At 39.4% G+C, this 15,652-nt stretch overlaps 1 protein-coding gene across 1 annotated transcript in view; it reads left to right on the top strand.

The window, feature by feature from the left end:
* Positions 1-3,883: 3,883 nt before the first annotated feature.
* The window catches only part of si (sucrase-isomaltase), a 70,547-nt gene continuing 58,778 nt past the window's right edge, over positions 3,884-15,652 (top strand). The window contains exons 1-9 of the mRNA XM_075473696.1: positions 3,884-4,007; positions 5,462-5,547; positions 5,783-5,903; positions 7,445-7,554; positions 7,795-7,946; positions 11,314-11,485; positions 11,769-11,868; positions 12,365-12,477; positions 12,597-12,722. Coding sequence (XP_075329811.1) covers positions 3,884-4,007; positions 5,462-5,547; positions 5,783-5,903; positions 7,445-7,554; positions 7,795-7,946; positions 11,314-11,485; positions 11,769-11,868; positions 12,365-12,477; positions 12,597-12,722 — 1,104 coding nt within the window. The remainder of the gene's footprint in view (positions 4,008-5,461; positions 5,548-5,782; positions 5,904-7,444; positions 7,555-7,794; positions 7,947-11,313; positions 11,486-11,768; positions 11,869-12,364; positions 12,478-12,596; positions 12,723-15,652) is intronic.

Here is a 15,652-nt window from a genome sequence, read left to right on the forward strand (position 1 = left end):
ACAGGCGGTGGTCTGGCGGACGCCCAGACTTCCGTCGGCGTGGCGGCAGGAGACGATGGTCTGGTTGGCACCCAGACTTCCAATGACGTGGTGGCAGAAGCCGGAGACGGTCCGGCAGGCGGCCGGACATCCGGGGACGTGGCAGGAGAAGGCGGTGGTCTGGTGGGCGCCCAGACCTCCGACGGCGAGGGGGGAGCCCCCCCCCCCTTAAGGGATGGATCCCAGACATCCAATATCTGGGGGTGGGAGGGAGGGGCTCGAAAACAGGAGCCCTCTGTGGCTTGGTCTGGCCCTGTGGCCTCTTGGTCTGGCCCTGTGGCGCCTGTGGTCTGCTCTGAGCCTGTGGCTGCGGGCTGCTCTGAGCCTGTGGCCTGCTCTGTGGCAGGGGCCTGCTCTGAGGCAGGTGGGTCCTGGGGCTGTGGTGTAGGAAAGGAGGAGGAGCTGTACAGCGCAGCTACCTCTTCAGGCTCCAAGCCAAACATTTCCAGTGAGGCAGTGCGCTGTACAGTCCTGACCTCCTCCCAGATAGCTGACACCCCTGGAATGTGCTGGAGGACCTGCTTCTGAAAAAAGAAGTCTATGAAGTCATTAGCAGTTTCCAGCTTTCTCCAGGAGGTGCTGCCCGGTCCTGAGCGGCTCCAAAAGTCCTCCACTAGCTCCCAGAAGGCTGCATAATCCGCCGCGTCCATGGGGGTGAGATCCTTCTGTCAGTTTGGGGAGGGTTAGAAGGACACGGATATTGAAAAAGGCAAACTAGGTATATTATACAAAAACAAAGTAACAACAGAAAGCACGGCAATATGACAATATGATCATTTTCCTACTCTAATGAATCAATTTTTGATTTCCAACCCTAGCAAGTTATGTTATTGGCTAAACCAACAGGAAACATTTTGTCAAACCATTTTCCAATGTAACCAAGGTAACGAGCAAAATTACATGTGTTTTCATTACATCTTGGATAGGTAAATGATTGAAAACGCCTTACAACCTTTTGTTCACATCTTATCTTTTCTTGTGTCCTAGTTTCAGTGAGTTTCACAGTTAAGCTAAATACAGAGTCTCTTATCTTTGTAAAAAAAAAAAAATGTTTCCACTGTGAGACTTACACAAGCTATAGAACTCTGGATGAAGTACTCTACATGACTAAATCAAAGGGGTGGTCCAAATGTGTGGTTGTTTGTCGCTGAACATAATAAAGCTGTCACCGAGGTAAGCTGCTTTGATAGAAATTTCCTGATTCTAGGAATCGCGTGGTCATACGTTTGATTAAATGAAAATAAAATACACATGGAAAATCTTTCAGTTCTGCCATTAAGCTTTCTTTTACTCAACTGATTGAGCACCTCTAGCTCTGTGTTGAACTAGTGGCCCTTTCAGGGTCTAACTAGCCTCTTGCTGGATGTCGGCTCACAAATGCTACAGTCTTCTGACCTTTTATGAGGCTAAGCAGGTTTAGTAAAGTAATGAATGGAAAGCATTTCTCACCATTCCATTTCCAGTGGAACAAGGTTACCCAGAGAAGTTGCAAAATGATAATGGGAAAGGTTAATTAGTGTATCCATGACATCACCAAGTTGCATTTGCCCAGGAAAGCCCTTTAAATCAGTTTGCTTCTCTCCTTCTGTTCACATAAGCTGTTAATTAATACAGGTGAATTTATGAAAAACATCACTTTGACTTTTGGAAGTGTGTGTGATGTTCCATTTGACCCCTTTTGGAAAGCTAAGCTAGCAATTTCTTGCTTTGTCAACATATTTGCTCAACAAAAGGGAGTCAAATTACCTCCAAACAGTGCAAGAAAGCAAATAAATAGATCTTTCAGAAGGCCACAATATCCCTTCGGCTGTATAGTTTGTTTTCTTTGTGTCCCAGAAGACAATCTGCCTATGATAAAAAACTTAACATAGACATGCCCACATACTTACAGCCGTCACATTACTATGTATACTGTACTGACTGTGGTGTTATAATAATGTTTAATAAAGAAAATAAAAAAAAAAAAACTCCCAGTCTTTGATCACTGGATTAATTTTCAGTGTATATTCTTTTATTATAAATAAATATTATATATCTATTCTATCTTTATATCATAACTTCTGCTGAACTTCATATTTGGGCTACAATTCAAGAGACATTTTCAAGCTAAATCCAACAAACGACTGCCAAGTGTGTGGAGAGCGTTTATCCAAGAGTGTTCATTACCAAGAGGTAGCGCTGTGGTCACAGTGGGTTAAAGATTACCCGAGGAGAAACACAGCTCACGTAGAACAACCAAATGACACAGTCATCGTTAGGGAAATTATAGGCTAATCATACTTCCATGTCAACGCACACATACACACACACTTAAGCGTATACACTCATCAGCACTATGGAATTAAAAACGTGACAGCAGGATTGATTATAACAAGCTGATATGGGGATTTTAGACTGCAGTTGTTTCCTTACCCTGTAGATGGTTATCTGACTTTCTGTGGCTTTGGGGTTATGTTGAGGCTACCAAACACACACACACACACACACGTGGTAAGTGGTAAATGAGTCGCGATACTCTCTGACCACAAAACATCCTGTGGTTTATAAGGCACTATCTCACTTGTACCTTGATTCCCTTTTTCACTGAACACTGGAGAGAGCCGAGGTAAGACTGTAGCTGCAGGCTGTCAAGCTGCTAATACAAATAATCTTCCTCTTATAGTACAACTGCTATATTTTACAGAAAGTAAACATTCGCTACAGTGTTGCTTGCAGCACTTGTCGATGATGCACTATGATTTACATCGTGATGTATAATTGTGATGTATTATTTACCTGATGATGCCAAACAATTACAGTCATTCTAGAGGGTTTCAATGATTTTAAAAGCTATGCCAATCTTAAGTAAATATTGCATTAAATAAAAAGTTATTGTTATAGATACAGAACTTTCATAATTAATGTTCTTATTTCAAATAACACAGTTGAGTGTGGGCAAAACTGCGAATAAGTTAATGATAAAGGTGATCATGTGGTAGTATTTCCTCTTAGTGAAAGTCTTTTTTTGTTGTTGTTCAAGGAACACACTTTATTCCAGTTCCTCTTAGGCTGACATAAGCTTTTTAGAATACATCTCCAGGTAACCTTTAATATCGGGTAACATTGTTGAACTTCATTCACTCAGACCACCAACAGCAAAGCAAAGTTTGTTGTTGAGTGTGTAAGTGTATATTTGTATCAGAATGTGTCTGAGCTGGGAGAAGTAAAGCGATATGCTGTGTGGGAGCTATTTTTAGGCTCGTAGTGAAAACTAAAAGAAGAGTAGTGAGCCTGCATGGGTTTGAACTGTGATGTTGCTTGTGCATCTGTTTCTGTGTCTGTGTGTTACAGTGCATGTTAGCAGGCGCTTTCCAGTGTTTCTCCATAAAGCACAATTGATTACAAGCACACACATGCTTGGCTCTCTGTTGCTCTCTATGCCCTCGCCTGTTCTTCACAGCACATTAAACAAGATGGCTTTAAGGCTCGCAAACATCCAAATAGACACCCACACACACATACAGGAACTCACCTTGTTGTTTGCCTGCAAGAGGACACTGAGTGAGGCTTAATTGTTTGAGTGATATGATGGGTGTCTCTGCAAAGACCAGACTTTCAAATTTTCCTCTCTATTCTTTTGATTTTGGAACTTGTACCTATATAGGTGTTAGTCAGATATATGTTTTCGATTCCATTTGATACATGTGTGTGTGTTAGCCTTGCCAATAGCTCTCATTAAACAGGGAAGAAATTGGACCTTAGCAACCTTGCCTTTAGTAAACTGGATGCCATCAATGAGTGTTAATGATGTTGGCATTTGGAATCACCATTGATGCACATATGTGTGTTTATTTTTGGATGTTAGATGGGGAAAAGACGGTTCTCCGGTTTGGAGATGATCCTCCTGGTTCTGTTTATATTAATGAGTGTGACGGCCCTCACCATGATAATTCTGTTTGTCACGGGAAAGCCTGGTACCCTGAAAGACGGTAGGTGAAAAACCACATTAACACGTAAATAAATATCTAAACTTAAAACAATACAAAGGCACAAAAAAGTTGTAATTAATGAATGAAAGTCTAGCTTTACTCTCAGACCAAAACACATAAAAAAAATTCATCAATACATCAGCACCATATTGTCGTCATCCATATACTGTCGGTTCACTTTATGTTTTTTTCACAGTAGGTAGAGTAATGATATTTAGTCCAACAAGTACTCTTAACAAGACATACTCTGGAATAATTTTACTGTCATTTTTTGTTTGCACAAAACAGACAATGCCTTGCAAACCGGTTCATCCCCTGGCATCATTTTGCCCTATTTTTTTCATTACATGTCAATGAAATGCATACATAATACAGAGGTATAGCAGACATATGTCTTCAACCTGTAGACATTGAAAAAACAAATGATCTGGTGTGTCCATTTACCTCCAGACATCATATAATTTGTTAAAATAGGTCCACCTGCAATCTAAGTGTCAGATGAGCTCAGTAAGCACACCTGCTCTCAAAGGCTCCAGAATCTGCAACAAAACCAAACCACAGCAAGACAGTGCTTCAGGAACAAACCAAGAAAGAAGCATTTAAATTAAAGTGAAAAGTATTCCGGGTGCGTCATACAGGAAAATCGTTGTGGTCTTCCATAAAACTTAGACTGGGATGGAGGTTCATAATTCAGAATGACAACAACCCCAAGCATACTGCTAAAACACCAGTAGAGTGGTTTAAGAGATTTAAAGACCTATGCAGCTTGAAGGAGCCAAAACAGTTTTGGTTTGAGGCACAAATCCTGGTGTGCAGCTGTGCCAAACTTATTGATATACCATATGACACTTGCAGCGGTAATTGCTGCCAAAAGGGTAGCTACAAAAGCAATGGCTTTGGAGAGGGAAATAAATATGTATGCCATACCATCACAACATTTTTACTTTTAGATAACAGAACAAGAAAAATACCAAAGCAGGTGAATACTTTTGCAAGGTACTGTAAAGGTGCTTCATGACACCGCTTTTGGCAAGGGGAAAGTCACTGTCATTGCCTTCAAAAACAAACAAATCACTGCCAAATCGTAAACCTGTGTTATGAATGAAGACAGTAAATGACGTGTGTGCTCTGCAGTTAAATAGCTTATGTTATATTAGGTGACCTTGGGCATCATGGTCAGGCGGTCATATAATCACATGGTTATGTGGTGCCTGTAATTCTTGTTTGGTAAATTAAAATGACCATGCAAGAAAGTTCCGTCATCTTCAGTTTACCCAATCACCTGCAATGATTCTATGATCACTTTGTTCTATGAGGTATCGTGCATGTGCACATCAACCTTAAACTACTGAACAGACAGCATACTAGTTTATCATCAGAAACTTGTTACATTTTCACTTTGAAATTTTGATTTCGATGTTTTTCTTCAAGCTAACCTCTCATCTCTTTGACAGAAACTACTGACGGTTTTGTTCCTCAATGCCCCAACATTCCTCTTGCTGAGAGAGTAGACTGTTTCCCAGATGCTGGAGCCTCAAAGGTACAGTCACTGTCATCTGCTTGAATGCAAAGTCATGTTTGTGTTAAAGCTCCATAACGGATGCTTCTTCAGGTGCTGCTTCTGGAAAAGAATGATTTATGATCATGGTTACACTAGTTATAATGATTATTAGAACAATGATGGTGGTAATGATGGCATTGTTTATCGTAACAACAATGACAGTAATTTCAATATGAATAACAACAATGATGTTAACATCAACCTCTCTAAACAGCTGAACTGTGAGAAGCGTGGTTGTTGCTGGAGCCCCCTGGATGAGAGAAATGTACCCTGGTGTTTCTTTCCAACCAACCATGGATACACAGTTGAATCTGTGAAGCAACTGAACCCTTATGGTAAAATCCATATTTCTCCTTTTTCCACCTCGTTTTCATGCTCATGTGTTCACCAAATGATGGAAATAGTTTGCTTTCAATATAGCTTATCTTCTGACTCTAACTGCTCCGCATTCCATCAGTCTGTCGGTCATCGTCTCATCTTTTTTCCTTTTCGTTTACTTTGCCCAAGGCTTGGTTTTCTGTGAAATAAGACATGGATGGCATATCAGAAAACATGATTGGTTTTTACATTTTCTGCTTGATCTCGCCACCTAATGTGAACTGAGTTATTGAGTAGAAGCAAGAAGAAATGTTGGAACTTTTTGATCATACTGGTAAATGAATAACTTGGTACTTGAGTCTCATCTCAGGTCACCTGATGAATTTAATGAGAGGCTCAAGCTAAGGAGAGTCGAATGATATAGAACCAATCCAGTCAAACCGTATACAGAAGAATAGAGAATAGAATAGAAACATACATTATTCATTCTCCGGTGGGGGGGAATTCAAAATAGTCAAAAAGTTAAAAAAATAAATATATATTTACAATGTTTGTATATTAGAATAATAACAACAATAATAATAAAATGATTTGAGAAGAACATGTCAGCAGTCACTGTTAAAAAGCCTTATGGCTGTAGGGACAAAGGACCTCCTGAACCTCTCAGTCCTGCTCAGTCCCGTTGCTCCACCACAGCACTGAGAGGGTTTAGCCTCTATGCAAGGATAAATGGGACACCAGCATTTTAGGTTATACAAATATTGCTAAAATATATTTTCTAATGTTAAAAAGTATGTTATGGTTTAGATTCATGGATCCCAGTTTTTTTTTTTCAGATGTGCAGCTCCCTTAATAACAGCAAGACTATAGTTGGGTTTTATTCTGGTTGTTTTGGCAAGCTAACATGAACCACAAGAAATTGTTGTCATGACACAATTATCAAGCTAAACCCACTTTTAAGTTTACCCTTGACCACATTACCCACTCTTACTGCAACTATTGCAAACGAAAGGATCCATTGAAGGGTACAGGTAACAAGGGCAGGAAACACAACCAAGTTAAGTTTCTTGGCAAGGCCTGGGAACATGTCAAAATCCTCTCATCAAAGGTGATTAAAGGAAGCTGTGGAGGTCTCTTTGGAAGTAAATATATTAATGTATGAACACAAAAAAGGCCTATTAATTGCAATTAATATGCTTTATCCTAAATCAGTGATGAGATGAATTCTGGGATATTTTCCCATCTTTAAAATGTTACAGAAAGAAATGTTTTTAGATAAATGCATACAAAATATGGCATGAATCTCTATTGTTTTTGTCGACAGATTTGTTGGTAGAAATGATAAGTACAAAGTTCAGGACAAAAGCACATACAATACAGTTACAATCATTCAAACCAAAATTTACAAGCAGCACCAACACTATTAAGTAATAATACTTGTTTGTTTACTTCTTTTATAGATGAGTAGTTAAATGTGATTTATTTCTCTCAACTCAATATATTCACTGTTCTGCATTATAATTTTTAACAATGTGCTTTCATGTATTTTACTTTGCAGAAATGACAGCTCATCTGAGAAGAATGGCCTCTCCTTCTTTATATGGTGCAGATATACAAGAGCTGTCATTTCACGCAGAAATGCAGACAAACAATCGACTTCGATTTAAGGTGAACGATGACAGGCATCGGCTGCCTCTTTCTCTCCCCATCAAACACGATGCTTCCGTGCACACAAATTCATGCATTGTAAATTCAGCTGAGCCAAATTAATTTAAAAGGCAGGATATAATCTACAGACCTTTACAAAGAAAGGCTGTAAATTGAAAAAAAAGAGGATTATACACAAAGTGACCATGAGCTAAGAGGTGACAGACACAATGTTTGAACGGTTGTTTGCTTTTCCCTCAGATCACCGATGCCCACAAGCAGAGGTATGAGGTCCCTCATGAGCACATCCCGAAAGTCAGCAAAGACCCATCTAGCCCTATCAGCAACACACTGGAGATCACACACAAACCCTTTGGCCTCACTGTGCGCAGGAAGGAAAACAACAAAATCCTGTGAGTGTTTACTTTGTGTGTGCATTTGTGTTGATTGAAAACAGGGCTGCCTTAAGATCTGCAATGTCATCAACAGCAGAGACCTTATGAAAGACAACTAAGTATGCATTTTCAGATGTTGTTTCAAATAAGAGTGGGTGCATCCATACACTTTTATGCATGGAATGTGCCATAGCAGTACCCAGGGAGAGGGATAGAGGTATTCCACTGATAAACCATGTAGTCTGGCAGTGGACTGCGATGGTGAATATTTCTAAGATGACACCACAGTCAATGTGCATAATAGATTCTACTGGCTTGATTCTTGAAGCAAGTTAAGTGTCATAAGACCCAAAATATAATATATGACAAGCTGACTTGCCGATTATTTGATTTAGTGCCTCAGCCATTGGCTGCAACTCTCACTGTCAACTTGGAGTTGAAAGTTGTCAATAAATCAGGATTGATTCTGTGTTTCTCAGCTGATGCAGTTATGGAAGACATCGTCTGTGGTGGCCAGTGCATCACATCATCTCATTGCTTTGCATTATTGCAAATTTGTGACATGTGAGATCTTCCCATGATATACGTTAGCTGTTTGATTATGTTTATGTCAATCCAGGGCATACTCAGTAGGCCATGGGCCACATCACAGTGATCCGCTCACTCTTAGATTCGTCTGCCCACACACACAGTCATATATAGCTCTACACCATTATTATCATTAATGCTCCATTGATCAGTGCCTTTTTTGGACAAAAAATAACCATGTAGCTGCTGGAATAAACACAAGCAAATTGCTTGAGCATGACTCAAGGCAAATCATCATTTTCTGTTACTGTGAATCAGATCTGATTGCCATTTACTGTGCAACTTTTTCCTCCAAGGAAAAATATATGTTTAAGGTAGATGACTTATGTGTTTTTCATTTTTCTTTCTCGCTGGGAAGGTACAAACCTAGATCTGACTTCAGAAAAAATGTTATCAGGATTGGAGAATGGATAGGATTTTATTGATGTTCACTATTAATCAATAGTCCTTAATCCGTTACGCTTTAATGTCTGTTGTGAGACAAAAGCAAAAATGTTTCTTTGCGTTTAGCAAATTTCATTCCGGGACATTAAAGTGTTAATGCAAATCTGCAGTTAAGTCCACGGGCCATGAATACCCCATTCTGTTTATGTGTTTAATGCACCCTCTGCTTTGCATTTAAGTATTGACATTGAGAGGGAGACGGCAATTAAGGCAATAAGGTTATTGCTGATTTATTTTGTAGGAGAGTAATGGATGACTGGCTGTCTATCTTACACATGATTGGTACAGGAAAAATAATGTGCAGAGAGAGGCTGTCAAAAGCATTTACTCACTCTGTGCCCACAAGTATCACGTACTTCAAAAATAGCTACACAACAGATGTTGCATAGTGGCTTTCCTAAACCCCTCCAAAGAGAATTAAGTTTCATATCTTGTCGGCAAAACAATGAGGTGTTTTGTTTTTTTTTTGCTTTATTTCTTTTTCTTAACGGAAATGCTACAATCAGGCATCTCTATGGCTATAGAGCATTTCCACTTACCAACAACTTTCAGAAATACAAAACATGGGGTCTCTTGTCCAAAAAAAATTAGTAACACATTACTAGCTATATTGTCGAGCATATATATTGGGCACTATATTGGGCACAATTCTGGTAGATCAGAGATCTTTGGCTGAATTACTCCAGTATTTCAACTGACTTTTGAATAAACTTGGGGTTTACCTGCAGCACCAGCCTGCTGCACCGGGAGCCAGAAGACATTTCTCATAGGAAGCAACTGGTTAATGTAGATGTGACAAATCACATCAATTAGGTCTTAATTAATGTTATCAACAGCATCTTTGTCTTTTCATGAACAGTTCCTCATACCCCTTGTTGTGCTTTCAATGTTTTCTGGTCAAACATTCATGAAGAGCAGTCATTTTCCCCTTTCAGTGTAACCTAATTGAATTATTTCAGAGTTTTGTCTTTAATGGGCTTTAATTTCATTAATTTAGTGCAAAGCTGAATAATGCCACTATTCTAAAATAATTATTATCCATTATGAAAAATGTTCCCCTCAAAGCCTTTCACTCTCCACACTTACAGCCAAGAAATTTAGTTAAACATTCCAAACCACATGACAACCTTTGATTTATTGAACCATAATACTGAGAGGCATTCGTGACTCTCTCGACGACTCACATGACCTTTGAACCAGAGGCAGTGCTATTGTTGTTAAGATTAGCCTGTGACAGCTGCAAATATTTTGTTCATATCTCTGTTGTGTGGTGTATCCAAGTAAAGGGTTAGGATTTGGCTTTTCAAGAAGCTTTCTTTATGTTAATACTAAAACCATCAAACTAAATATACAAATAATATATACTCTTCAGATTTCAAACTACATGTACTCTTTGGCAGATATAACGAGTCTCCGGATCGATACTGCATTCACTGTGTAATATTTTTTACAACTGACTGATGAAACTCTGTTAATTACATGAGCTGCACGCTACGAGTGAAAAGTCCATGATACTGGGTGATGATAAGGATTGAATGTTTACTCTTAACATCGTTAAGAATCACCCCATGCAGTCGAGAGTAATTTGTTATAGGAATTGCACCAGTATCAGGCGTTAGTAATAGATACTGAATGTGTAAATTGAGTGATGTGACTCTGCTCTTTGACGTTAAAGGATTAATGTTCTCTTCCCGTTAAAAGCAACTTGTTAATAGAAACATCAATTTATCATTATGCTTTTTTTTTGGGGGGGGGGGGGGGGGGGGGGCTTTTATGCCTTTAATGGATAGGACAGTTTAGAGAGACAGGAAGCAGGGGGCAGAGAGAGGGGGAACGACATGCAGCACAGGGCCGTCAAACCGGGGCCAGCTGCAGCGAGGACTACAGCTTCTTGTACATGGGGCGCCTGCTGTACCTACGCCACGGACCACCCCGTTGTATGATGAAATGTATTGTTATATGATACTGTTCTCTTGATTATTCATCAGCAGTGTGTTTTTACTCCACCAACAACTTTAACTTGTAGGTTTTGACAGCTGTTTGCAGCTTCACTATTTCAACTACCAGTGCATGTCTTGTATTGAAGACAAGAGAAGTGTTACCCAGAGGGCTTATTAGACCCTGATGGGATGGTCTGTCTTCTCCCAGGCTTTTCTCTCTGCGATAACTCCTCCACACGTCCTTGTCTTGTTGCTGCTCTCTACTCTCACTCTCTCGCACTCTCGGTTTCTTTTGCCTTTCTCTCACATTTTCTTTCTCTCCTCTACAATCCCTTTTCCCACATCCCAATGGACTCACTCGCACCTGTTTGTATTCTGCTTTTTTTTTTTTTTTTTCTGCAAAACACATTCAGGTTTGACACTACAATGGCTCCACTAGTGTTTGCAGACCAGTACCTACAGCTGTCTGCTAAGCTCCCATCCCATAATATCTTTGGCCTGGGAGAGCATGTGCATACAAAATATCGCCACGACACAAACTGGAGAACATGGCCCATTTTCACAAGAGATGCTTTCCCTAATGGGGTAAGGAGGACACGCACACACACACACACAAACTAATTGTATCATATACTCCAAATAAAGTCAGCTTGACAAGTCTGAGAAGTGTGTACATGAGCCTCAGTGGCATGTTTACTTGTGATCCCTACATGTCCGTATTCTCCTTCTCTAAGATCATAGAACTGAATGTTATATAAGCTGATTAGGCAGTGCAGTCAGTCCCTCAGTTTGGATGAGTCTCTCACATCCCTCCTGCTACTAACACCTCTTCCCTTAATCCTTTCATTCCTCTTTGCCATCCCTACAGGGAACACATAACCTCTATGGACAATATCCCTTCTTTCTCTGTATGGAAGATGAGAGTGGAAAGTCATTTGGGGTCTTTCTCTTGAACAGCAACGCTATGGGTAAAGACGGACACTCACTCACACGCAATACACACAGTTCCAACCACACTTGGAAACCTTCCTTTGAGATCCTCACAGTTACAAAAACCCACAACTTTAAAAGGGAAGAGAACATAAAAAACATAATCTTTATATACTGTTTTTTTGCACAAACTTACAATGGCATGCTACATAATCATATAGGCATGAACGGCACATGAAAATTAAGGTGCCAGTCAAAAATTTGGGCACACCTACTCATAAACGAATGAGCTGTGCCTCATTTAACAAACCCACATGGATAATTTGTTGCCTCAATTAAAGAACTAGGCAGATAATTCAAAGCGAATATTACATGGCTGAAGAAGATGACAGAAATCAATAGAAATGCCCACTGATGTGTCTCTCTCACTTATATCTGCTTTCTACAAAGGCTTTTCATTTTTTTCCCTCCAATATTTTTAGGATTCAGTTACCATTTTCTCCATCTTTATTTTATTCTTATGTTTTTCTTCAGAGGTGACCCTCCAGCCTGCCCCAGCTGTGACCTACAGGACTATTGGAGGAATCCTTGACTTCTACATTCTCTTTGGAGACACACCAGAACAAGTGGTGCAAGAGTTTGTCGAGGTGATTTTATTACTCTAAAAGGAAACTTAAAGCAAGTTATCTGGTTTGCTCCATGTGAGTTATGTGAGTTACTTTGGCACAGAAACAGCATTAACATTATGCCCAATTATGCTGTCCAGCTCATTGGCAAGCCTGTCATTCCTCCATACTGGTCGCTGGGTTTCCAGCTATCTCGCTGGGACTACGGGAGCCTGAGTGAGGTCAAGCAAACAGTGGAAAGGAACCGTGCCGTCGGCCTCCCATATGTAAGTGTCTGCTTGCTTTTTTTGAATGCTTTTTTTTTTGTTTTAGATTGGGTAAACCCATCATATTTGACTATCTTTTCTTTTGTGCCTAAATAAGACTGAAAGAAGCATCTTTGATTTATTTTTCTGCCGTATTCTTATAAGATTTCACCAGCAGAGTACATTGTTTTGTTGTGTATGCTGGCACACTCAATACCAACATTTTTTTTAAATGAATTAATTAATATGAATTCTTATTTATTTTTTCTTTTACTTTAAAGGGACACTATGTAATTTCTTCCCCCATCTAGTGGTGCAATTTTATTTTGCAAAGTCGAATGAATTTGCTCTCTAGCGCCTCGCGTTTTCAAATGTGCGTTGCATCTTCTTGAACTACGGCAGGCGGTATATTTTAAGATTCAAGAAGCTGTATAGATTCAGACTCAAGGTCCATACAAACAAAAAGACATCAAGACACACAGTACAAAGGATTACATAACACACATACAATAACACTATAAATACAGATGACAGATAACATAAGTTGACATAGCCTTTGGTGTGCAAGCAATGCAATTAGTCATATTCCGGGAGTTACCGGAAGTGACGTCGAACTTTCTAATGCCTCGTTTTGTGAGTTAAGAGCCTATGTGTACTACGGCAGAAGTTTGGTAACAATCAATGCATTATTAGTGGGATAATTTACGAGATAAAATCTATTTACCATTAGCGCCAGTAATAAGCCATTCGGCGGACGTGAAGTCAAAATGACGTAATTTCCGCTTGCAGGCCTGGCGTTGGGGAAAACGCGATTCGAAGTGCTTTATGTCCCTGTCGGCACTTCGCCGTTTTTCATAGACCGGATGGACATGGCAGCCTCCACAGAGCTTGCCCGCTCTATGTAGATAAAGACAAGTTATTCTTCACTCAGGAGGATAATTGAGATTTTTGACAGAGATCATTTTACACCAATGAGGACTAATTTATGAATGAATATGTTGATTTGAGCTAATAAATGACTTAATTTATTACATAGTGTCCCTTTAAGGCCCCAAATAAAAGTAAATAATAAACTCTCATCAGGATAAATGGCATGGTTCTTAAAATCATGGTCAATCAATTGCTTTCTAGTAAGAGAAAAAAAAGATGACTGTGTTACTGCGTTTCATTTTGTTATTCTAATAGTTTTTTTTTCTTTTGAAACTCAAAAAGTGAACACAACAAATATGAAAAAAAAAAGAAAGAAAGGGTGAGTGAGGGGGCTTTAACACATTTTAAATGCCAGCTGTCTGAAGTAAGTTGGTGACACTGCATGGCTAACCAACTGTGTAGCTTTTAGTGGAGGTTAGTGAAGGCAATCATATGTCACCTTGTGGATTTCTTTTTGAATGTGATCTATTCATGCACCACTAGGTGATTCCAGAGGCAAGTTCCTCAACCACTACTCTATCTGTAGAGATGTGGAATGGAGGTTGAAGAACGACTTTGACACACAGTCAGAGTGATAGGGATGGCCTTTAGCTTAGAGGGGGTAATTCAGCTTTCAGTCAAATAATGAAGAGTCTGCTGGGCTGTATAGGTTCAATCCCGGAACCACTATTTTTCAAGCACCACTGAATGCTGGGAACTTATCAAAGATCAATCGACTAAGTTCCTTTCATTATTTGATTCATCCTGATCTGAATGTTAAAACTACTCCAACACCTCGTCCCTGCTGAGACATTTGACAAATACCAGTTTTGTTTGACATTTTCTTGGGAATGAACCTCACTGCTTATCTTTGCTGGTGCCGTAAAGGTGAGTGACAGTAAGAAGTCACATACAGAGAACTAATGTTTGGTTTTCTACTTCCTTAATCAAAAAGGTAAAACTAATCCTAATTTTTTTATGTCCCCATAAACATTTGACTGTGTCACATCTCAGCACTGAATGCACCAATCAACATTGCAGACTGAACTCAATCTTATCTAAAGATCAAATACAGACAAATTTCACACCCATCTCAATATTTCATTCTGATAATCTGCAATCACTCTTTCATATCCAAAGACATTATGCTGCAGCTGCTTCTTGTCTTGTTGTACTCAGGGAGATGTTTGATAACCATTAGTTAGACCACACAGGGTATTATCACATTCTCCCTAATATGTCTGGAGCTGATTACCATTAGAGGATAGATCTGGCAGAGCCTTCTAAACCATCTGCTCTGTTGATACGAAGTAGATTTTGGCAGGCATCAGAAATACAGCTAGCAAGCATAAAGTCACACCCTGACAAATAAAAGAAGAAGAATGTGTTAACTTTCCCATTGTCCTTCCAAGATTTGGCAGCACATTTACAAAAGTTTTTTGCACTTGCATCAAGCCCAGTAGTGTTAGATCTACACAGATGTATGTATATATACATGATGTATGTTATATCCTAGCATATATCCTATATATCCATATATCCTAGTTATATATATATGCATGTTATATGTATAATAAAAAAAAATCTTAATCTGAGGAGGAGGCATTTGAGACATGTTAAGATGTTCAGTCTTTAGTGACTCTGCCTAAGTTATACACAAAGGTAGAAACATAAGTGGATGCATTAAAAGGGTACTTAGAGTAATTTTGAATTTACTGCAGTACAAGATGGAAATGTAAATTTTAATTGATAGAATAGAATAGAAATGTAATGGGAAATTACTTTATTCATCCCCCGTGGGGGAAATTCTAAATACATAAATAAATAAATGTGAGTAGAACATGTCAGCAGTCACTGTTAAAAAGCCTTATGGCTGTGGGACCTCCTGAACCTCTCAGTCCCGCAGCGCAGCGAGATGAGCCTCTCACTGCAGCTGTTCCTCTGTCCTGCCAATATGCTGTGGAGGGGCTGTTTATTGTTCACCATCAAAGAATATAACTTCCTCTTCATCTGCTACTCTCCACCACAGTTCTGAGAGGGTC

The sequence above is a fragment of the Odontesthes bonariensis genome, chromosome 9 (assembly GCF_027942865.1).
Source record: "Odontesthes bonariensis isolate fOdoBon6 chromosome 9, fOdoBon6.hap1, whole genome shotgun sequence".
NCBI lineage: Eukaryota > Metazoa > Chordata > Actinopteri > Atheriniformes > Atherinopsidae > Odontesthes > Odontesthes bonariensis.